The sequence below is a fragment of the Carassius gibelio genome, chromosome B24 (assembly GCF_023724105.1).
Source record: "Carassius gibelio isolate Cgi1373 ecotype wild population from Czech Republic chromosome B24, carGib1.2-hapl.c, whole genome shotgun sequence".
NCBI classification, from domain to species: domain Eukaryota; kingdom Metazoa; phylum Chordata; class Actinopteri; order Cypriniformes; family Cyprinidae; genus Carassius; species Carassius gibelio.
The window spans coordinates 18,574,474-18,595,212 of NC_068419.1; the positions used below are offsets into that span (position 1 = coordinate 18,574,474).

At 35.4% G+C, this 20,739-nt stretch overlaps 1 protein-coding gene across 2 annotated transcripts; it reads right to left on the reverse strand.

The window, feature by feature from the left end:
* Nucleotides 1-276: 276 nt before the first annotated feature.
* Nucleotides 277-20,730, reverse strand: LOC128013443 (uncharacterized protein C18orf63-like). Of its 2 annotated transcripts, none has more exons than XM_052596439.1 (14): nucleotides 20,513-20,730; nucleotides 19,982-20,116; nucleotides 19,173-19,251; nucleotides 18,151-18,207; nucleotides 16,901-17,012; nucleotides 15,254-15,295; nucleotides 11,825-11,901; nucleotides 9,206-9,312; nucleotides 8,939-9,035; nucleotides 7,628-7,713; nucleotides 5,875-6,058; nucleotides 3,048-3,617; nucleotides 1,593-1,670; nucleotides 277-652 (listed from the first exon to the last, which is right to left on the reverse strand). In XM_052596439.1, the coding sequence occupies exons 2-14, from the start codon at nucleotides 20,113-20,115 to the stop codon at nucleotides 530-532; spliced, it is 1,746 nt and encodes a 581-aa protein (XP_052452399.1). In that variant the 5' UTR covers nucleotide 20,116; nucleotides 20,513-20,730; the 3' UTR covers nucleotides 277-529. The 2 variants fall into 2 exon arrangements, with proteins under 2 accessions (XP_052452399.1, XP_052452398.1); XM_052596438.1 differs by having other exon boundaries at nucleotides 20,334-20,730.
* Nucleotides 20,731-20,739: the final 9 nt, after the last annotated feature.

The window sequence follows — 20,739 nt, forward strand, 5'->3', positions numbered from 1 at the left end:
TAAAGAAGAGCTTTCAAGATAAACTTTCTTCCATTCTGTCATTAAATGCCTGAGCTGCTATTTCCGTGCATTATATACCTCTTCTTACTGCATGTTAATAATTGTCTCATCTGTGTCTGATTTTACTTCTAAAGAATTCTAGGAGAAACTTCTGAGACAGTTAATGCTTTCATCCGGTTCTTTTCCAAAGTCTTGATTAAAGTCAGAGCATGGTTTAACTAAACATAACAGATTAAATTTGATGACAAATGACCAATGAGTTAAGAAAAAAAGACTACTTTACAAAGAAAGATGTTTTTTTTCCCTTTATCTGTAGTTCTTTCCAAACTCTGGATCCAGTTAAACAATTTTTAGCTCACAAGGTCTTGAAAAAAAAAAGAGGCTGAAATCAAATGTCATGTGCAATGAATACAGTGTAACTCGTGGCAAACGCACTGAACTGTCAACAGAGTTTATCAATAGAACAAACACAAACTCATGCAAAGTCTCTATAGTGTGTGTTTTAAGCTGGTAACCAAACCTAACACTCCTAAGGTTCACTCAAACACTTCATGACCTTTGACACCAGCACCTCTTTCTTATCCTTTGAGCGCACACTGATCCCTCGACTCTTCAACCATGTCTGCAGAGTCGCCGAGCTGATCTTAGAGAGCTGAAAACAGACAAAGGAAATAACCTTCCTGAGGTCGTATGCAGCTTGAAAACTGATTTACGTTTTTAACTGCAATAATCGACAGAATATGCAGAATTTCCTGCCCCATTGTTTGCACTGATGTTCTACAAAATGGCTTTAAAAATATATATATATTAAATGAAATTATATTAATTAATTAATTAAAAAAAATATTAAGTTCTATATTTTCTGGTAGGTGAAAGCATTATAAATTATCCAAAATATTTAGTAATCCAACATGTAAAGTGTAGAGTTGAGACTGATTTTATTTTTTGTAAATTTTTCCAAATTGTATAAACATAATTGACAATTCTTTATAAATGTGCAGAATCTGTGTAGACTAGTAAAGGACTTGATATTAAATATATGAATAAATATGGCTAGTTTTTTATCAAACACTACACATAGTAAAATATAATGTTAACACAGCATTGCACTGTAATATACAGTAATATTGTAAAATATTACAATTAAAAATGTTAGTTTTCTACTTTGATGTATTTTATTCCTGTGATGCTCCGCTGTATTTTCAGCATCATTCCTCCAGTCTTCAGTGTCACATGATTTTCAGAAATCATGAAAATATGATGATTTACTGCTTAAGAAAAACATGTGTGCTGCTTCCTTTTGTGGAAACCATGATATTTTATGGATTATTTGATGCATAGAAAATTCAGTACAACAGCATTTATCTGAGATAGAGATCCTTTGCAACATTATAAAGGTATTCACTGTCAGTTTCAGTTACTGCAATAGATCCATTTTTTGCATAAAAGTATACATTTCTTTTAAAAAGAACCCAAAATATGGGTTTATATATGGCTGCACCTGTTAGAAGCCTCCATCATAAAGAAAAAATATGAGCTTATCTTCTCTCTAATAAAACATACATAGACTGTAAGTAATATACTGAATGTACCTGATTGCTCGTTGCATATACTTCCACGTCCTGCACGCTCTGCTTGAGCCTCTTTGGTTTTGACTCAAACATGTCTCCCTGAAAGATATCCAGACAGGATCCATTAGAAACACCACACCAGATTTAATCATTCATGAAGGTTCAGCAATTATTTTCAGGAAACTGCACTGATTAATTTGCCTAGCCCCACTATCCCATGAGAAATACAGCGATCTGCAAACTACATTTTTACACTTTCCAAGAGAGAGAAACTTACCACGCATTTGCCAAGAGCTCTGTTTTTGTGAGTTTAACTGCTTAGAAATTAGGGCCCTATGATTTATTTCTGCGTTAATCGAGGAATCTGTTCATAAAAAAAGGAATTTACTATATAACATCAATGTGTTTGTGAATATTAAATTGCAAAAAGACTTTGGTTGTTCGATTCAGAATAAGGAAACAGTTAGAGCAGAAGAAAGGTGGAGTTTAATACCTGTTTATATTAGAGAGTGTACAACATTTAGTATTTTTAAAACTACACTTAAAGTATGTCTTGAGTAAAACCAAGTATATGATCACAGACCTGATTTTTTTCTTTTTATTTTACGGCATGCGATGATAATGTATGTGTTGTATTGTTTGTAATTGAATATTGTAATTTTGTAACAACATCCTGCCCAGGGACTGCAGATGCAAAATAGCTTTAAAGCTTACTCTGGTATAACACTTGTCCCTGTTCAATAATGTTAAACTAAACTAAACTATTTATATATGAAGTCTGTATGTCTCTGTGTTAATAAGCACCACAGTTTTGTCTGGTATACTCATAAGCAAGCATTTATATATATATATATATATATATATATATATATATATATATATATATATATATATATATATATATATATATATATAATTTATTTTTAAGGAATAACCACACAATTTTTCCTCCATGTTTTAAATTGAACTGTAAACCTGTGTTGTGCAGCACTTTGTTTGTTAAAAAATAAAAGGAATTACTTAATTGTAATTAAAAAAAATATATATATATGTTTTATGTCTTATTTTGATTACCACTATTTTGGTAATAAATTGATACATCACGAATTTAGGAAAACATAATGGAATTGGAGAAAATATTATTTTTGTTAAAATTTTAATAAACTTTCACAAGTTCGCACTTTGAGATTGAGATAATTCATATTACTAATCAAAATTATATATTTACAAAATATCTTTATGAAACATGTTCTTTCCTTAATATCCTAATGATTTCTGGCATTTAAGAAAAGTCTATAATTTTGACCCATACAACGTTTTGTTGGCTATTGCTATAAATATCTTCTACTTCTTATGACTAGTTTTGTGCTTCACAAATGGTACACGCTTAATAATTTCAATTTACTGGACATGCCTTTTGATTACTAAACTGTAATTGTGGGGTGAGTAACTCAATGAAATGCACAGTTTTCTTACTCCTCTGTTGCTGGGGATCTCAGGCATGACGTGGGGCTGCATCTGTACTTTAGGGATGATCGCATCGTTGGTTTTAGAAAAAGGTAAAGTCATCCGCTCCGAGGCTGGAGGCCTGGAGAACTGGTTAGAAGAAGCTGGTGGTGTGGAGCAGTGGGGTTTAGAAGATGATGACAGAGGCATTATAACTGCGGTCAGCTTCTGTCCGTCCGGCTCCTGCTGCTGTTTCACTGCACACATCTCTGTCACGTTCACTCGGCGGCTGTGGGATCGGTTTCTGAAGACTGGCACAAGCTTTGGTCTTGGAAGCGCAGACTGTGACTGGATGTGAGTAAAGTGAACATTAGTGTGAGAGGAAGAGGACCGAGTTGCCAAGTTGGAGGATGTCCAGTCTTTCCGGCCAACAGACGAATCCAAACTGGATCTCTTTTCCATTTGAGTCTGTTTTGCAGTTGAGTCACACTGACTGGAGCGCTGTTGAGCTGCGTCCCGTGGCCAGCTCCTGGGAAGCTGGTTCAGTACAGATCTACTGCTGTTCTCTGTCGTCACGTTTGCAGGCAGCGACCCAAAGCGCTACAAATATAAGGAGGCTGTGAATAGGGAAATATTTCCTGTGCAAATGTAAGTGTGCAAGTTTGGTTGATTCTGCACTGACGTCTACAAAAATACACTTTTAAAGGTTCACTTACCATAAAACTTCAATGAAATTTCTAATTTCTTAAATTATGATTATAACTAATAACTCCAAAAAGATATTCAATATGTAAAACTCTATTGCGTGGCACTAGAGACATGATATCTTAAGCCAAAATTGACATTAAATATATAAAATGTCATATAATTGATAAATATTTCAGATCATAATACACAATACATTTATTTTATGTTATAAATCAACTGTAAAATTATTGCATATTATTATTATTTTTTATTATAGTATTATTAAGTCTTTTTACTTTTTCTAAAATATATAATCCATTACAACTCCTCAATTAATATTTCAATAATTGTCAATATTTTACTGATAAATAAAATATAGAATTGCTCCAACATGCATCGCAGGACTTCAATAACCCCAAAACATCTTGTTATATTACGGCAGACTGGCTCCACATCTGTGAGCTTTCTCTTTCTCAAGGAAATACTTTCTCGATGGTGAAATCTGTAAGGTTCCTCTTAGTTAAGCAATTGTTTGTGCTGAACATGTATGTTTATAATGATGCTGGCACTAGTATGCTTTTGTGCATCCAACATAAATTAAGCAGTCAGTTAATCACTGCTGCCTAATGTTGCCATTATCAATCAATACAGTCTGTAAGATTAATGAAGGCTTCCTCTGCGCCAGCTCTCCATCTGTACTAACAAACAGCACATACATTGTTTCAAATCACGTTTCACAACATTTGTCAAAGTTTAATAACATCAACCTCAGCTCTGGCCAGTATAAATTAAACCTTAACCCATCTGGCCGACTGCTAGACTCTCCTCCATGCGCCAACAACAACTAAAAGGAAGAAATGATCTAATGTCGTATCAGGTATTGGAAACTCTTACTTGTATTCTGTGTCTTAAATGTTAAGCGAAAGGATCTGATACAGGCCACGCCTTCGACTAAATATTGCTGTTGAAGTGGGTGGAAGCTGCAGTTATTAATAAGCATTGCATGTGCATGACGTGTTTTGATCACTTCTGTGGGCGGTTGATGTATTATGTGTCCGAGGATTTCAATCAGCATCAATGTTTCAGATTTATATGGGAGTAAAAGGAAACATTCTGATCATCTGTCTGAAACTGGCCAAGACTTCTTTTAATTTATTCACCATAATTAATCAGGCCATCAAGGCTGCACGCATAATTAAGAAAATTAGATTCACAAAATAATCCTAGTTAAAAATGATGAAGATTTAAATGTATTTAATACAAAGAACTCAAGAAGTGTGGCTATAGACAATCAGATTTAAAAGAAAAAAAATCATCTTTATCTTTTTTTTTTTTGTCTCAAAAAGGTAATCTACTGCAAGTTGATTTAAATTTTAATAAATTATAAATACATTTTAATGCATGTAATAATTTCTAAAATATGGAATTGCTCAAACAAAAGAGAATGTGCATATAATCTGCCTGTAACTGATGACCATTTCTTTTAATTTAATCGCCAGATTTAATCACATTTTTACTAAATTTTAATTGTGGTATGACAAATAAATTACATCAGGCCATCAAAGCTGCATGCATAAAAGTTTAGACAATTTTCTATACAATAAGCAATCTACCGGAGGTCCATTAATATTTTAATAATTGTAAATATTTTATTTTTATTTTAAAAATATGAAATTGCTCCAACATATCATTTTTTTTTTAAATCAGGCCATAAAAGCTACATATAATAATTAAGAAAAAACATAACGTGGTTTCAAATAATGTGTTGTATTGAGAATAGCAGGCCACACCAGCTTTCCAAAAATATTAAATGTCTGCAAAAAAAAAAAAAAAAAAAAAAAAAAAAAAAATCTAATATTATTTGAAAAGGGATTTCTACTGTCTGCATAATCCGCTTGTTTGTAAAATCTGGATAACACATGCACCTCAATAGTTTTGTAACATCCATAAAGCAACATTCAGTTGCATCTGTGCTGCAGATGAGCATATTCATAACAAATTAGACAATGTCAGAAGTAATCCTAAGCAGCAGAGTGCAGTACTTGATGTCAAATCCAATTGATTGCTACTTTATTGCTATCAGCAGCAGAGTGAGCTGAGTGACAGCATGTTTGTGTTCATGGACACGTGTGTGTGTGTGTGTGTGTGTGTGTGTGTGTGTGTGCAGTACCTGAGGGTCTGGTCTGGTCAGTTCATAGCTGTAGTAGCAAGGCTTGCAGGTCATCTGCACTGATAAACCACACACACTCTCCAGTGCGGCCTGCAGATCTGATATGAAGTTTCCCAGCACCCCCTGCAGGTCCACTCTGGGAAAACACTGCACCGGCTGAGTGCGGATGCAGCACAATGGATATCTGAGCAGGTCAAGGATATTTATCACCAACACAGAGGGGAAAATAATAATTCATTTATAAATGAACAAGATCCAAACACAGCATCATTAAAAAATGTAAGGTTTGTTTATAATCTTTAGTTTGTCCCTGCAATGTGTAATGTAAGTGGAGACATGATTCACACTGTGCCGATATCTAGCATACGTGTGAAAATGGGGCTTATGTAATATTAATAATAAGAAAATGTTTGGGAATAGTGTTGAATTCCCAGAGTTCTGGGATTGCACTGGGAAGAAAAATAGATGAAGGCTGCTCTGACTGTTACTTCAGCGTAGAGCATGCATACTAAGTATAATATTCAGATTTTGTTTATGTACAGTATTGCTTAAACGTTGTTTTCTTTTTTCTTTTTTTTTTTGTATAAAACAAAGAAATATTTTTATTTAGCAAAGATTAAATAAATTGATAAAAAGTCACGGTAATGACAGGTACTGTTTTACATTACTACATTATTACAATATTTCTAATTCTAACTAATGAATATATGAAAATATAGACATGTAAATAAAAAAAACAAAGGTCATCGTTTTCACAAAAATATGAAGCAGCTGAATCAGCATATCAGAATGATTTCTGGAAAAAGATCTTGTTACAAAGAAGACTGGAGTAATGATGATAAAAATACACATTTACACCAAAGGAATAAATGTCATTTTAAAATAGACTAACATAAAAAACTGTTGTTTAAAAATGGAATAATATTTAACAATATTACTATTTTTACTGTATCTTAAAAAAAAAAAAAAAGGCAGCTTTGCTGAGACTTTTTAAAAGCACTTGGCATTTATGTAGCAACCAGAAGAAATCATTTCTAACATCTGATTCTTGATCCATCGTTTAATTGCATTGCCATCAGTATTTTCCCAAAATTGGATTAAATGTAAATTTCACCATTGAGAAGATAACTGTACATCATTGATGAAATTAATGCAATGCAACAAGGTCATCAAATGTATCGTACTAATCCTTGATATAAATGTTGCATGTAGCACAGTATGTGATGCCAGCTCTGCATCTAAACATGAAGAGCACATCTCATGTCCACTAGGTGTCATGATCATGCTGCATCACTGTCAGTCAAACCAGTCTGCTGTACTACTTTTCACATTCAATTCGTAACCCAGCAGAAGAATTTATGTCTGAAAAACAATTGATTTTTTTTCTAGCAAAAAACGCCTTCAGATTGATGCTGTGAATGGAGCACAAGAAGATCCTAAATTGGTGTTTTGGACAAGACTGTAACATTTTACTGAGAGCAAATGTTTTGTCATAATAGCTGAAATCAATATCTTAATAGCCGGGTTTGCATCCAAAGTTGCGAAATTAACTTGTGTCCAAATAATTTTTTTTTGATGCGCCTGGAGGAATTTATTCGCAAAATGCATTTCCATTATTGCCATTAACCTTTTTTGCATATATCCGTCACTCGATTCTGATGCGACACTTCAAAATGCACATAAAAGCAGGATGATGGAAACCCAGCTACTAACAGGGAAGTGCTCATTTACTAAAACCTTAACTGAAGGATACGTGAACAGCTTGTCACCTATTGGTTTAAAGTACACACTGCAGTAGACGACTTCCTCTTCACTCACTGAGGGCAGATGATATCCATACTAAACCAAGAAAAAGAGACAGTTAAAGAGACAGACAGAAGAGCAGGAGTTACAGAGAGACAAGAACATTTATACAGTTTAGGGAAATTAAGTTTCTAATGAGCAGATTATCTTGCATTTGTGTATATTTGAAAGCAAGCTAGCACTTTCAACCTAAATATCTGGATGTGATTTAGGTTTAACCAGACAGTGTATACACAATATAAATGGGTAATCGTGCATGTCTGCACATACATACAAATTTAGTTTGATAAAGCCAAGCCCCACGACTGACTGAGTCTGTTTGTGATCAAAGGTTACACTGTGAACTCTAAACCAAACAGAAGAGGATCAGAGTGCTGAAACACACACACACACACACACACACACACACACACACACACAAAGCAATCTTGCACCAGAATGACAGTCCATTTACGAACTGTAAGCAACAAAAGCGGTGTCAGACACTGAGATATCATTAACAGTCAAGCCATGCTGTTTTATTTGAGAGCAGTCCTGAAACTCTCTAATGATCTGTAAATTGTTTGCTCTAATTTAATAATGCAGTGAGAGCTGCTCTGAATTTGCTGGGGATTAATTATGATGCATAACAACCTCATTAACTCACAAGCAACCCACATGAAAATGAATGTCTGGTCAAATGAAACGCTGCGTGTTCGGAAATGATAAATAAATCAAGACATTTTAACTTCGAACTGACTTTCTCCAGAGAAAAGGTCTTCCTGTCCCAATCAAGAGAGAAATATGCACAAATCAAGCACTATTTACAAGCGAAAAGTGCTTACAACAAATATGTGTGAGGATTTTGATGTGAGAGGACAACAGGAGATGAGGCAGTTTTATGTATTATGGATTTATATTTTTGGTTTAAAGTTGAAACATTTGATTGAAAACACAGCTTTTGGCTTGACAAGACATTAACTGATGGACTGGAGTGCTGTGGATTATTGTGATGTTTTTATCATCTGTTTGGACTCTTATTCTGACGGCACCCATTCACTGCAGAGCAAGTGATCTAATGCTAAATTTCTCAAAATCTGATGAAACATAATCATCTACATCTTGGATGGCCAGTGGGTGAGTGAATTTGTACATCTTTTTAGCAAATGGGTGAAATATTCCTTTAAACTTTGGTCACTGCTTGTTCTACAAACATGAAACTAATGATGGGTTTATTGAGGAGAGGTGTGCACTATTGTTTTCTCCAGGTGCTAGCTTTTACCATGTTGTCCCAGTGCTTCTGAAACTCCATGTAAGACTGGAATGGGCTTTGCTGGGGAATCCTGCGACTGATGCTAATGATATGGCCTTTCTTCATACTGCCCACAGAAAACAATGAAGGAAAAACATTGATTCATTTGTCTAAAACAATGCTAACAAAGGAGATTGATGCCCCATGATGCCCAGTGGAGCAACAGTCCAGCTTTATAACAACAACACTGTATAAAGCAGTCCGTTGACACATGCACACATATACACAGACACACACCTTGGCAGAACGTGGCACCAGTTATTCGTCATGTCTACATCCAGCACAGCATCATTACTGTGGAGGAAGTTTTTCACCACAGGAGCAGGAACATTAAAATCCTTTATCTGGCAGAAGACAGATGAGCATAAACAAACACCACACGCAGGAACAAGAACAAGAAATACTGCAATCTGACACAAACTTTAACTATATATAATAATAACTGGTGTCATTAATGCCAATTACTATTTCAATAATATGTTAACAGCTATTTTTTTTAAATAAAATAAATTAATGCAAATATTATGCTCTATGTATCACAGCATATATGCAGAAAGCAGAAATGCATTATTATATCTATACATGAATATGTTGTTAATAGTGCTGTCAATCGATTAAAAAAAATAACTAATTAATCGCACAAATTTTTTACAATTAATCACGATTAATCGCAATTAAAAGACTGAAACTTTTTGGATATGTAAATGTAAAATGTAAATAATTAATGTAAACTCAAGACAAAGAAACTATTTAAATTCAAAATATGATTGTTTATTGGAATTTTTGTTTAACTTGTAACACAGATTTTCTCATGTAAACAACATACCTGCAATAAACCATCAATATCCTCCAAATTAACTGTTGGCTTGAAAGCCATATTTATTACAGAAATAAAAACACAGACATGTAAGTACCATTTGAATTTCAAAACAATCAATGCCAATAAAAACAAAAATGATTTCCATGTTGAATTCTAAGTGGACTGCAAAAAAATTCCAAAGTATAGTCATTGCCAGTGCTTTAAGTGGGCAGATAGGCACCAGTACTCAGTACCGCCACTTCCAAATATAGCTCTTGAGCGTACCGCCACCTCTCCGTGCGCCCAGAACGTGCTTTTAGCGTACAGGTACGCTCATTTGGACATCTGTTTTAATAGAGGTTTTAATCGTTTACCTGCACTGCCGATTTTCAGAGCGCCCTTCACAATGCAAGCTTCCTAATTCATCCCACCCAGAGCAGAAACTACATTACCCATTCACCCTTAAGTTATACAAGTTACGCATGTGTCGCTTTTCCCACTGTTAAGTGTCAACAACTCAACGTGGCCGGAGAAGGTGTGTGAAACTCGTAATGAGTGTACACCACACTCGGTTCGGTTAAAAATCAAATACAGTTAACAACAACATTTAATATGTTTTCTTGGCTTCAGACTCTGAATACTGCAAGAACAAGACCAGAATCAGATGATTCGCTGTCTGACACCTCACCTAGTCTGAATGATATCTCTGCAGGTCAGACTCAAGCTAATGAAGTAATGCAGCTCTTTCAGGAAGGGTGACCAGACGGGACAGAAAAATTCGGGACAGTCCCGAAATCTAAACTGTTGTCCCGACTCCCGAATCTGGCCCTAATTGTCCCGGAAGTTATACTAAAGCAAAATCTTGAGTATTTATTGTCTGATAAACATTAAAAACTGTCTGCGGAGGTTGAGTCGTCCTGCAGCCCCCGCTGGCTGCTCATTGGCTGCAGCATCTTTTTTCTAAGTTCTAAAAAAAATACCGTAGACGGCAAGGCACAAATTTAGATATTCATTTATCTAATTAATCTATAGCCTATGCACAAAGACAATATGATCTTTTTGTCCCCTTTTTGTTTTAAAGCTTGATGAAGAGAGAGAGCGCAAGTTGCTGCAGCTGAGGAGGACAGTGATGCACGCGCACAGGAGTGATTGACAGTTCGCGGCACTGTGTACAAAAAATACTCCGCTACACAATTATTTCGTTATTTTCGTTTAAGCTTATTAACGTTAGCGTTACAGAAAGGTCTGATTTACGCACAGTTACAACAGTCATTGTTTTTTTTTTGTTTGTTTTTTTAAACAATGACATTTGAGTTCATGATTTTAATGTTGCTGTTTCTTGTGGCAGACTAAATGAAGAGTAATGTTTCTTGTGGCAGACTGAAGAGTAATCCGGCAGAGTTTTATACTGAAACTTTCCGTCTAAATGTCCTTCCTTGGTCTTATCCATATTTCTTTGCACGCTGAACACACATAGGCCACAACCGGAAATAAAAAAAACTGCAACCGCGTTAATTGCGTTATTTTTTTTTAACGCGTTAAATATTTCAAATTAATCGAATGCGTTAACGCGCTAATTTTGACAGCACTAGTTGTTAAATAAAATATACATAGAATTAGTTACTGAAATTATTATATATGATTTATATTTGATATGATTTATCTATATTTTTATATGCAAATAGTTTAAATTAATATTTAACTTTATTAGATTCATTTTAGTACATTTGTGTAAAACGATTATGAATGACTCATTTTTATGCACATGTATATATGTATATACAGTATACATATTATGTATATATGCATATTATTAAAATGCAAATTTGTTGAAAAAAACAAATATATAACAAACAAGCACACCACTTGGATTCAGCTAGTCATCTGAATCAACATTAACAATTAAGAGATGCTTAAATGCTTTTCCTTCTGTCCACTCAGCACAATCAGGTTGAAATAAGGCATAGGAGATGAACCGAGGCAGTACATTGGCTCACAGGTCATAAGAGGTCAGAAAGGAGATTGTGAACGCAGACTGGAGGTGTCTGAACTCTCACCTGAGCTGGAGGAAGTCTGACTGTGTTGGCCTCCACACTGACACACAACTGAGTCTCAGTGAGACTCAGCTCAAGCACTGTGAAGGAATATACAACAGTATAGATGATCATTCGATAACAATAATTATTGCCGTATAAAGAAACAATATAAAGAGTTCGATAAAATTTTAATGCGCCAAAAGTGGAATTAAAAAATGACCACTCACTGCACCAAGATATTGTGGTAGAAATTTGGGATATTCACACTGAGTTTTTTATACAGGAGTAATGAAAATTATAGTATGTATTTGTGATTAAGCTATTGCATGTTTGCATTTATACTGAATGTTTTTAGACTACTGTTTTTCATAAAAAACATACAGGTGCATCTCAATAAATTATAATGTCATGGAAAAGTGAATTTATTTCAGTAATTCAACTGTAATTGTGAAACTTGTGTATTAAATAAATTAAAGGCTGAAGTAGTTTAAGTCTTTGGTTCTTTTAACTGTGATGATTTTGGATTTTAACTGTGTTTATCATAATTTAAATGTATGCCACTATGGGAGACCAAGGCTTAATAAAAAATAAAATAAAATAAAAAATAAAAACCAACCTTGGTCAGAATAGATGTAACTATAGGTTGCTACAATTTTTTACAGATGTTAATGATTTTGACAATGAACAAAAATTGACCTCTGCATCCTAACTCAAGCTACTATCAAATGTGCATTTCTAACAGACAACAAAGTTATATACCTACATGTATTAATATTATCAGGCAACCCAAATCTGTTCCTTGATTTGAAACGATATCACTCATTAGAACATGCAGAATCTAAGAAATACATGTTTCAATTAAGAGATTTATTTTGTTAAGGAAAAATTAATGATCTGATTTCTACAACTTTCACTTTGGAGCTAAAACCTGGTTTTAAACTTGAAAGAAACAAAGATTTGACATTTATCGTGATAAATATCGATATCGACTGATATGAAAAAAAAATTGTCAGGGCTCCAGACTAACTTTTTACACTAGGAGCACAGTGGCCCCCAACTGAAAATTTTAGGGGCACAACCAGAAAATTTAGGGGCGCACACCGTAAATCAACATGCTAACCAAATCTACTAATTTCCACTGTATTACTAATAAATACTTTAATAATAGATGCAGAAATTACAATGTGCCGTTTCAAATTCAGTGTCACATTTTATTCTGCACTTTTGAAGATGCAACAAGGTAAACTGACAGCACCATCGCTGTCATGACAGTACAAATAGTAAACAAAATTCCATACACTCAGAATAAAAAATGTGCATAGTAAAAAAGTTTGTGTGCATGCTTTATCGTTGTTGTATGTTTCGTTAAGTTTTAAGCCATTCTTCCTTTGAAGGTCGAGCTGGCTTTTGTATTTGGTGAAAAGTAGTTCTAATAATTATAGTACCTCAGCCATCTGAATTCTTACAGCCAGTCTTCTCGAAAATGGTGAGTGTGGACCAGGGCCGGCCCTGACCAATTTGCAAGATTTTACCTGGCGCCTCATGCATATATATATATATACACACACACACACACACACACACACACACACACACACACACACACATTACAGCAGAACTGTTTCCAACACTCATAATAAATCATCATATTAGAATGATTTCTAAAGGATCATGTGATAGACTGGATGTCACATGTGACACTGAAGAATGGAGTAATGATGGTGAAAATTCAGCTTTGCATCACAGAAATAAATGATAATTTAAAGTATAATAAATTGAAAACAAATTATTTTAAGTTGTAATAATATAACACAATATTACATTTTTTCTGTATTTTTGATCAAATAAATGCAGGCTTGATGAGCAGAAGAAACTTCTTTCAAAAACATTAAAAATAGTAATGTTTCCAAACTTTTGGCCTGTACTGTATCCCCCCAAAACTGCACAACTGTAGAGTAAAAACAAAACAAAAAACAAAACAAAAAGTGATAATAAAAAATGCGTCTTAAAACTGATTGTACAAAATCACAGTCTGGGGACTCAGATCTCAGAACAACTGCTAACATTAAGTTTAAGGTAAAAATAACTGCCATGAAATTATAGTATCTTCTTACTCCTATGCAATAAATTGCTATTTCACTACATCTCTTTACCTCTGTCTTTATCCTCTTCTCTTCTTTTTGGCACTGTATCTATCGCAGACTATGCTCATTTATAATGTGTCATGTAAATTCGGCCTTCCGTCACAATCAGGAAACTTTCACCGTGTCTAGAACTGGCGCGAGCTGCCAGGCCCGTTTCTACGAGCTGTGTGTTAACAAAAGCAGTGCTGTCTACATTGGATGCGGCGTCGGGCACGCTACACAACAAATTACCAACAACTGATCGTGCGCGCACTCTGTTTCTGACACACTTCAAGCACTCGATGGGCGGGGGAAGATTGAAGAGCCGGATTTTTTTTTTTTTTGCTTTATTTGGAAGTGTTTTGAATTAATGGTTTTTAAATAGTAGCCTATTATAAAAAAAATATGTAAAAAAAAAAATAAAAATAAAAAATCACTCGTTCACTCATTCTGGCGCCCCTATGGATGAGTGGCGCCCTTAGCATTTGCCTATACCACGGGCCGGCCCTGGTGCGGACTTTTTTAGCCACACCAACCTCTGACTCTGAATCATCATCTGACGGTGACACTAGGCTCTGGCACTGGTACACTAGCCGCAGGTCGGAAGAACGAATCAATAGTTCGCTTGCTCATAGCTCAGACGCACGCACATATCAGGTTGTGATGATATTTGTCTCGGTTTCCTTCCCACAGATGTTTACGCCCGCTCAATTATCTCTAGGCCCCTCCCCCTCCACACATTTTAGCCACTTACAGTGGCCATTCCCTATTCTTCTCACACGCATTTGCCGCCTCACAGACAGGCATCACTCAATGAGACGCGAGTGTGTGCAAGTGTGTGTGTGTGTGTGTTTGCGTGCGTGGGTGTGCAAATCTACTGGTCGCACATGTGCGACTGGATGTAAAATTCAGTCGCACACTCTCAAAATTTGGTCGCAAAATGCGACCATTTGGTCGCAGTCTGGAGCCCTGATTGTGATAGTTTTTTGGGCCATATCGCCCAGCCCTAAGCACGAGTCACGAGAAAACATCTGTCTGTCATCATCAGTTACTAAGTGAACTGTGAAAGACATCTAGGCTTTAGGGAAGGATGCAACGTAATAAACTGTGGCTTAATATATGACTCTGAAAGAACAGATGATTCTCAGATAAAGCAAAAGAAGTAGATAATGTGCCACCAGTGAGCAACAGCACAAAAAGATATTGTTTTCACTAGTAGAAATACATTTCAATGTTTATCTATACAAGTACTCAACCGCCTTAGTCACAGCGATCAAGATAAATCACAGTCCAACAATGCAGATACAAACGTCAGCGTTCCACCTACCAACCGCATTGTGTTTTCCAGAATCACTGAGGAAATCATTTCCTGGGAAAGAATGAAAAATCACTGTTACTCAAAGATGGTTAAACAAACTGCATTCAGATCTCTGTGTGTTTCATTAAATGCTATGTGGTGGGGATCTGCTAAGATAATTAAGACGAATCTTTGACGATGTGTTTCAAAGAACGCGCACATTCACTAAGCCCTATTTGGACGGGACTAGTTTTCGAAACTACGTTTGAGTTTCGATTCTTACCACCTGACGTCTGAGATTTTCATGTACGAATTTGGACGGGACAAACATCTCAGTGTTTATTACAGAGGTGGGAGGATGTGTTTTGTGCGTCTGGGCGTCACAGAGATCACGCGATCTGTATGAGTGCATTGTGTATAGTCATTCGGATTGATTACCATTAGTATTATTACACAATAAATACTAAATACTAAATGGCTAGTATAGCAAAACCGTGTTCTTTATTTTAACTTTTTTTTTTTTTTAGTAGTAGTAGGCTAAACCAATGTTTAATTTTCATAAAGGTACATCTGTAATTAAAACATTATGTAACGGAGTGCGTGAGTAATCGTGAGTAATATTACCTGATGCTGATATTACAATACCTGGTATTAACAGTTTACGTGATCTGGCTCTTGATTTTATTTTTATTTTTTTATTATTAATATTTCTTTGCCGGGAAGCAAATATATCAAACATGCTCGCGGTAAGAGCATCTACAGTCATTCACTTTGGCCAAAACACACGAGGAAACGCGTTGTGAAATAAAATATCGCCGGCAATCACAGACATTCGCATTCGGACGGGATTCACTGAGTTTGCTGAAAAACAGTAGGTAATTTTCTCTGGAATTCGGACGGGATTAAAATCACTAAGTACGTCTGTGAAACACAGATTTCTCTAACGACCCCCTGTAAAACTGGTCCCGTCCGAATAGGGCTTAAGAAAGATTTAATTATAGTAACTCCAAAGACTTCTGAGAGCCATGAACGCAGCTTTAGCTGAGCTCAAGGACGGCATCACACACTTTCAGAAGGCACGGCCTCCAACACAAGGCCATCAAACTGTCTGATCATCTTATCATGCACTCATTTTAACATTTTATTACACTCATTTTATACATAAATACCCAATCAATCTTGGATGAGAAGCAAAAGCGAACGACTTTCTGACTGACTCTTGATTAGAAGAATCACACATTATACCATAATACTTTAATTAGTAATTGCAACTGTAATTATGGTGTGTTAAACACTGTCAAACTCCAAAATTTGATGTGTGTGCTTATTTCCATTAAACTGGGCTGAGCTGACACTTGCTGACCTTGAGCCAAGGCAATAACAATATTAGCTGAGTAAAGATGAAAGGATCATCCGGTCTTGGACTGCATGAATTACTCATGCGTGCTCTAGAGAGAAGGCTGAAGGTGAAGGGACAGATTACACAGCAGCTAAATCAACCACAGAGTGAACTTTACTCTCAGCCAACACTAGTGAATGACTACATTCACATGTTTTCAATGATTGTGGATTTCTATTGCTTGTACCATGCCATGCACAGGCAAAAATCAACTTGATTTTAAAAATATATTTTTTAAAACATGGAAAAGTGTCTGGCTCTAAGATATCGCCCCTCACCTGCTATTAGATATTGTCCTGCTTTGTTCCATTTAGGGGCCAGTCTAGCAGTCACAGAATAAGACAAACACGTCTGCAGAATGGCAGGAAATACCCTTTGAGAAGGGTTGAGCTGCAAGACAAAAACAAAGTTGTTCACACAGCAGGCAAAAGTGGCCCAAATCTGATTCCCAATTCTGATCTTTTTAGATTCTAGCATTTGTGGTATTAAATTAGAGACAGGTCTGATGTTCTGCAGTGCAACCTCAGTCTGAAAATGTTTTTTTATTTTTTAATTCATTCAATTCTGCAGTCATTTATAACGGTTCAATATTTTAACCTGTTAAATGTCACCCCGTCCCGTATACGGGATGCCTACATTGACTATACTATATTACAATCAAATCTAATCTAATCTTGACAAACTATATATCATTGGAAAGGTCTAAGACTCCCAAATATATATTATACCAATATTGTTTGTTAAAAGTTATGTAGGAAAAGTAATAGATCAATTTATGACAAGAGTGCACCCTCAGAAATCTACATTACAAAAGGAGCTTTGACCTTTGTTTAAAAAAAAGACTTCCTCGTTGTCTTTTTCACATTTTAGAAATCATCAAAAGTTATATATCACTTGAAAACATAAAATCTCAAAATTCATCCTTTAAAACCCATTTTAAAATCAGACATTGCATTACCATGTAAATGGCACATCAAAATCATGTTACAAAATGTTTTCAGTCATGAAATATAAAAATTTAGGTTTGTATCATGCAGATTCAAGTCTATCTTCAAAAACGTGAGTGACAGTTATCAGGTTAAAGGATTATTTATCTACTGTAGTATTTGATGTCAATAGCTCATTACATTTCATATGACGATATGAAATGTATCTTGATCAGCAAATCAGCATATTAAAATGATTTCTAATCATAATCATAATGTACAATTACAGACTACAGTAATGATGCTGAATTTTTAGTTTTGCATCATTTTAATAAATTAAATTTGACCATATATTCAAACAGGAAACAATTCTAGTATTTCACAATATTATTGTTTTTACTGTATTTTTTATCAAGCAAATGTAGATTCGTTAGAAATCATACTGATCCCAGACTTTTGAACTGTAGTGTATGTTTTGATGCAGTGGAGACACAATCCAGGCGAGTCAAATACTGTAGGGTCTGACTGAACTCATGGAGCAACGGATATTTGAGAGATTTATTTCTGGACAAACAAGACAGATTCTGTTTCTTTGAACTAACCTGTAGACCATGTTTCTGTGCAAAAGCCTGAAGGATACCGCTCTTGTAAAATGCAATCTGAGACCAAGTGCAGGGAACAAAGAAAATCAGAATGGACAGTTACACAAAAATAGTAATGGTACAGTCTTTTTTTTATTGAGTTGTGTCGATACAAAGGCATGTCGCCTTTCTCCTTTTGGATTGCTGATTTAATTGGCCTTAGTTCAGGACAGGAAAGGAGATGACAGAGTGTGTGGAATGTGCCTCAAATATTTTGCTTCGCACGGGACATGCCTTTGCACGAGCTGCGCTGACACGCACACACACACACACACACACACACACACACACACATGCACCCTCAGATGAAGAGTCACGCACATGCAACAGCACAAACTTCACTGACAGGTGCACATGCACGCAAGGTGATGCACATATCACGAACACCGAGAGGAAAAGAAGAACGATAACATGTTTTAACAGGGAAAGCAATATAAATCATAAATGCTTTGCGTGACATGGACTTTTTTGTAGATAATCCATTTCACCGTTGATTCAAATCATCATTAAATATAATTATGTTACATTTTATTGAAAGAATTTAATGAGCAAGCGCACTTGCCTTTAAGGTACTTTATGAACACAACTGAGACACAAAGTTTTATGGCTGCTAGGTGTAGTAAAATATATATATATTTCTTCAGCCTTATTTCTGCATGCATCGATATAAAAATATATTAAAAAAGGTATACGTCTGGCTTTTTGTGGCGCAATTCAGTCAATTTCCCAGCAATTGTAACTTTTTCTCAGAATTGTAAGTTTATCGTCTCTTTCAGCAATGGAATAAAAAATAAATAAAAACGGTAATTGAGACTTTTTATGTCACAATCACTTTCTTATCTTGTTATTTTGAGTGAATTGTGAGATATAAAGTAGGCTGGTTTTCCTAAGATCAGAAGGGAATTATTAATTATTAAAGATCTTTTTATTTTTTATTTAAAGCTGGCAAATGTAACTAATATCATTAAATATATCATACTTACAGTCATAATAACAGTAATGCCCCCAAAATGGCCCAACACAGGAGAAGCAACAATGTCTGAATGCAAGAGGACAAGCTCCCTGAAAGACAGACGGAAAAGGCTTTCACACTTCAGAGTTCAAGATATTGAAATATTCTAGATTCATTTGATAAAACAGTCACATGGTCCTTTCAGCTGATTTCACAAGCTGAAGCAGTAGTGTAATGTTTTATATAACCCTGCTATTGTGGTCAAAACATCTTAGTACCCTTTTTGTGTTGGGAGTAAAACTGACCCCATTGGTTTCCATTCGTCGAAAAAAATCAACAATATGAAAAACATATTTATGAAAAATATATAAAAACCTATTTAATTATGCCTGCTTGTAGTCACCATTTGCACATAGAGGTGCACAAAACTACAGCTAAGTATAAACAGTGTCATTACTTGTAATTAAATAGTACTTATTTATTTTTGCACATAGTATTTATTGCAATTTGCACTTAGTATAGCCTTTGCTTTTTTATTATGTCTTTTTGGTGAATTGCATTATATCTTTCCAAATCACATTTGTGTCTAAACTTTGCATGCATGTTCATGGCCCTAAATGAGAAAAAGCAATAAAACCTCCAAAATAAATTAACCAGTGTTTTAAGCAGTTAAAAGGGCAAGCTAATGTCAAGCCTCAAAATATAAGGTCTAACAACAAGGGTCTAATCGTAGTTTATGCGTTTAGATTAAATTTGTAGATCAGTCAGGAATCTAATAAATATGTGGAAAAACCAAAACTACAGTTTAATAACCAGCACACATTATATCTGTCTTGTCACCTGCAGGTTTTCACTTGTTTGTTTCTCAAGTCTGTTTCATCGTAACTGGTCGAGAAGAACAGATTTACACAACATAAGTTCCTCAGGTCCGGAAGATTGAGAAAAAACAGAGACCGTGTCCCACTTCCACTCATTCTGAAAAGAAAATGATGAGGGTTAAATTAGTCGACTGATCTGTGACCAAAATAAGATAATATTGGTTAATACGAGACTATTTTGGCGCATATTGTCAGTAATTAACGTTCCGTTACCTCAGATAAGAAAGAACTCTATACCACTGAAATAGGTTAGCGTATGTACATGTGTGGATTAAAAGAAAGAAAAAAAGAAAGAAAGAAAGGATTAGTTGTACCTCAGTTTGAGGTTATATAACGATAATAAGTGCTGAGGTAACGTTACTAGAGCGCGAGCTTTTGGCGGCAAGGGAGTCACTGAGGCTCGCGTGACAATGTTTCAAGTGAACATACTCTTATCTGACAGAAACGCCTAAACTAGATCAAGAGCGGCGGCTAAAATGACTGGGCAACCCACTTCTTCTTGACTAACGGACATCACTAGATTAACGTGATGGCGATAAACGGCAACGCTTCCGTCCGTATCGCGTGACAACTACACTCTGAACTTTGGTGAACTCCTGCCAATTCCGTGAGCTTCACCGACACAAATGAGCCAGTGTGCTGATTGACAGCCATCGGTCCAATCAAAACAGACACGCTAGGCAACCCAAGCGTGATATCGTCCAATCAGATTTCGTCCTG

Bases quoted from the DNA above. Each gene is read 5' to 3' on its own strand.
- LOC128013443 (XM_052596439.1), bottom strand. From the start codon at position 20,115: ATGAGTGGAAGTGGGACACGGTCTCTGTTTTTTCTCAATCTTCCGGAC. The intron at 18,208-19,172 runs GTAAGTATGATA...ACTTGGTCTCAG, and splicing joins GCATTACTGTTATTATGACT to ATTGCATTTTACAAGAGCGG. The intron at 9,313-11,824 runs GTGAGAGTTCAG...GTCTTCTGCCAG, and splicing joins TCAGACTTCCTCCAGCTCAG to ATAAAGGATTTTAATGTTCC.